Consider the following 3,932-nt stretch of genomic DNA (forward strand, 5'->3'; position numbering starts at 1 on the left):
TGCAACTCCTTTGTTGTTGTTGTTTCTCAATTTACAAATCCATTTCCCATATCAGAAGATTATGGACCTATGTTTCTCTTTCTACTACTTTTCTCAAATTATGCTAATACATGAATGTATACATTGTACACTGTATTTCACAGAAGATAGGATCTATAGATAAATTTATTAATTATTTTCTTGACTAACAAAGTGAATTCTACAATCATCAAGGGGGCAAACTATGATCCCTATACAGTCTCAAGGGTCCTTCAGCAAACCTTTCATCCTCTCAGAAATCCTTTAACAACCTCTTTTACTCCCTTATTACAAAGGGTAAAGTAAAGGAGTTGAAAATAGGGTTAAGCAAAGAGTACTTAAGGGCATCATCTTATGTTTGCCATCAGCACGCACTGGTGACTACACAAACACTATCCCTGCAGATCCCACGAATGATGTCATTATGATCAAATGAGAAGAACAGATAGAGAAGGCTTTGACAGGATGGGCAGCCAAAGGCAGCTTCAACATAACTCTTTAAATATCTCCATAGCATTTCAAATCTACACCAAGAATTCATGTGCTAACCAATCTCATCTCCAAAATTCTGCTATCTCCCACAGCACATTCTCTATTTACAGTAAACATCCTTTTACTGAAGGATCACATAGAGACCCTAAAATACACCCTCCTATGGATCTTGTTTCATAGCTCATGAATCCATGTCTGAATATTTACCAAGGGTGCCCCTTATTTTTCTTCTGGCTGAGCTCAGATGATTCCCTCTTGACTCTTCTTGATGAATTTTATATTGATCACAGCTCATAACCAGTTTTGGTTCTTCAGGCTCTTTCAACGTCAGTCTCTTTCCAAGTATCTAAGTTAAAGCTTACAATTGCTCTACACTCTTTTCGTTGCTGTTATTTCCTCAAATTTTCCCATATTAGGAGCTTGTGGGACCATATGTCTTCTCTCTTCACATTTCTTAATTTTTCCTCCTCCAAAAATCAAACCATTGCAGTTATGAATTTTTCATGAGTTGATCAACTGATGATTAATTGATTTTCTTGACTAACAACCTAAAATGTAATTTTCAAGTAGATGACTCATAGCTGCAAAAGTGTCACGGTTTCTTCAGTTCACCCCTAATTCTTTGGGTGACCCTTCTAACAGCCTCCTTCACCTCCCTGTTACGAAGGGTATAAATAATAGGATTGAGAAAAGGGGTAAGAAAAGCATAAACAAGAGCAATAAACTTGTCTCTGTCCTCAGAGTGCATCACAGGTGGGCCCACATACACAATCCAAGCAGAGCTGTAAAACAGAGTGACAACTATTATGTGGGAGGAACAGGTAGAGAAAGCTTTGGCACGACTGGCAGCTGATGGCAGCTTCAGTACAGCTTTCAAAATGCCTCCGTACAGCCCTAATATGATAACAGCATTGCAGGTGTTGATCAAGCCAACCATCACAGTAAAAACCTGAATACGCCAGTCTGTGTCTACACACGATAAATGCATTAGAGGGGCCAGATCACAGAAGTAATGTGATACTTCTCTCAAGCAGTAAGGCAGAGTGGCAGTCAGGATAGCTGGCACAAGTGCAGCTGAGAAGCCAGCCAACCAAGTGGCCCCTGCTAACCATTGCTGTACCTGTCTGCTCATGAGTCCATGGTAGTGGAGTGGGCGACAGATGGCAAGGTAACGGTCCACTGCCATGGTACACAAAAGGTAACACTCAGTGAGTCCCAGTGAATGAAAAACATACAGCTGTGTGAAACACAAGGCTGATGAGATGAGTAAACTCCCATGGAGCAAGTTGGAGAGCAGGGTGGGCACCGTGGTGCTGACGTACCAGAGCTCCAGGAAGGACAGGACACTGATGAAGAAGTACATGGGTGTGGAGAGTCCAGAATCTGTCTTAACCAGGACAATGATGAACATGTTCCCTGCAAGGGTGAAGAGATAAATACAGAGCGTCCCCAGGAAAGCAAGAGATCCTAGGGTTCCAGAGATAGTGAAACCAACAAGAACAAATGTCTGGATCCAGGTATGGTTGACATGGTCCATGATGTCTAGGAACAAATGGTAAAGGCAGAGTCCTTTCTCTTGAGAAATTTTCCTAAAACAAAAGAAACAGAATGCAAAAGCCAGAAAAGAATTTAGATTACCAAATCAACCCCATTCACATTGCAAAAGAAGAACTAAACATGTTAAGTCAGAAATCATTTACTCAGTATCTGTTGCTGACAGAGTTGATGAGGAATTCAGTTCCTTGTTTCAAAGAGTACTTGTCCTACAAGGGTAGCATCAGGATCTCAGGCTCCAGGCTCTTCTTCCACTCTCCCCTGCCTGAATAAAAAAGACAAGAAATTTGTCTTTTGTTCTTTTACATTCTGAGTTGAAATATTCCATGATAGTTGATGATATTCACTCATATGTATACTCAGTATTTCACAATTAACTATACTATACTATACTATACTATATATACTATACTATACTATACTATACTATACTATACTATACTAAACATTTACTTTCTAGAAGGTGACTAGAATTAGGGGTACTAATCTGATATTTTCCAAAGATCAGAACTGCTGCACAGAGTGAATAACTGAAAAGCACGGAGGATACATCTGTTGGAAAGAAGCCAGGAATAATATGACTAGGCATATATCTTGGGGAAGCAAAGATGCCACAGTGGAACCAACAGTGTCATCACCAAGGAAGCTTGGAGGAATTCATGGCTAACTCTAATAGGCCTAGGGAAAGGAGAGAATTAGTGAAGTTTCTAAGGCTTCCATATTTTTACAGGTCAGGAAAGATTGTAGTAAGGAAAAGCCCAATCACTGTTTAAACAGTGAACTTTGTTGTGTCCAAAGTAATATTGAGACTATTTACTGTACTGTACTGTACCTCCTTTCCTACAAATGAAAAATGTTAAGTGATTTTTTTTAAAAGCTGTTTGAAAATCTCTTACTCTATGATTCTTGAAAGTCATTAAAAGACATTTTTAAGATTATTGTGATGTATGGTCTACATCAAAGTTCCCAGACTTATTTCTACACACTAATGGACCTCACTTAGGAAACATCTAAGCCTCTTCAACACATCAATGTTATAGCTACTTTGATCTCTCCTGTGCAGTCCCTTCCCATTACCTGAATCTTTGATGACAACTGCCACTGTTGAGTTCGTCATGGCATCTTTGCTGCTCCAAGACACTTCTCTATTTTATTGTTCCTGGAAGTATGGTTCTCCCAGGGGCACATTACTTTGTGTTCCCTGGAGTTGGGAAGACCAACTCTCAGTATGGTTTCCTCTGGGGCAGGAACTTGGGCACAGGAAAGTGAAACACCTACATTTATTTTGCAAGCAACTTGCCAAATCTCACTTCTGAGTTCATCCTAGGGACATTACCTCCTCTGGGCCACTAAGAGATTTGCAATTATAATAGAATGATCTGTGGTAATATCTGTGGGGCACACCTGCAATTCCAGCACTGTTAGGTCTGAAGGAGGAAGTTTTTGAGTGTAGCTTGAGCAACTTAGTGAGACCATGTATCAAACCAAAATAAAAATAAAACTGTCTGTGGATGTAACTTGACAAAAGAATGCCCGTGGTTTTAATCACTAGTTTGATGAGGGAGGGAGAGAGAGAGAGAGAGAGAAAGAGAGAGAGAGAGAGAGAGATTCATAGAGAGAAAAACAGAGAGAGAGAGACACATATATTAGAGCATGAGTCATACAAGAATAACATCTTGCATACCCTGAAGTCAAGATAATCTTCTTGAAAATTCTCTTTAAAAGATTTTTCATTCATCATTACTAAATTTGTTGCCTGATTAGCACATTCCAAAGTGTACTACCTTAAGTTTTCAGCTTATCCTCTCTACCTCCTATTTCCTATTGCAACCCTGCTCCCATAGTGTCCACTAGCATTTATTCATTTT

At 39.5% G+C, this 3,932-nt stretch overlaps 1 protein-coding gene across 1 annotated transcript; it reads right to left on the reverse strand.

The window, feature by feature from the left end:
- Positions 1-1,102: 1,102 nt before the first annotated feature.
- LOC100715964 (olfactory receptor 6N2-like) lies at positions 1,103-2,047 on the reverse strand. Its single transcript, XM_003466657.2, has one exon. The coding sequence runs from the start codon at positions 2,045-2,047 to the stop codon at positions 1,103-1,105; it is 945 nt and encodes a 314-aa protein (XP_003466705.2).
- Between the last annotated feature and the right edge of the window lie 1,885 nt (positions 2,048-3,932).

This window comes from Cavia porcellus, unplaced genomic scaffold (genome assembly GCF_034190915.1).
Source record: "Cavia porcellus strain 051 isolate PalLab524CR breed Dunkin Hartley unplaced genomic scaffold, mCavPor4.1 scaffold_7, whole genome shotgun sequence".
Classification (NCBI taxonomy): Eukaryota; Metazoa; Chordata; class Mammalia; order Rodentia; family Caviidae; genus Cavia; species Cavia porcellus.

Coding starts and splice junctions, on each gene's coding strand:
- LOC100715964 (XM_003466657.2), bottom strand. CDS start 2,047: ATGGACCATGTCAACCATACCTGGATCCAGACATTTGTTCTTGTTGGT.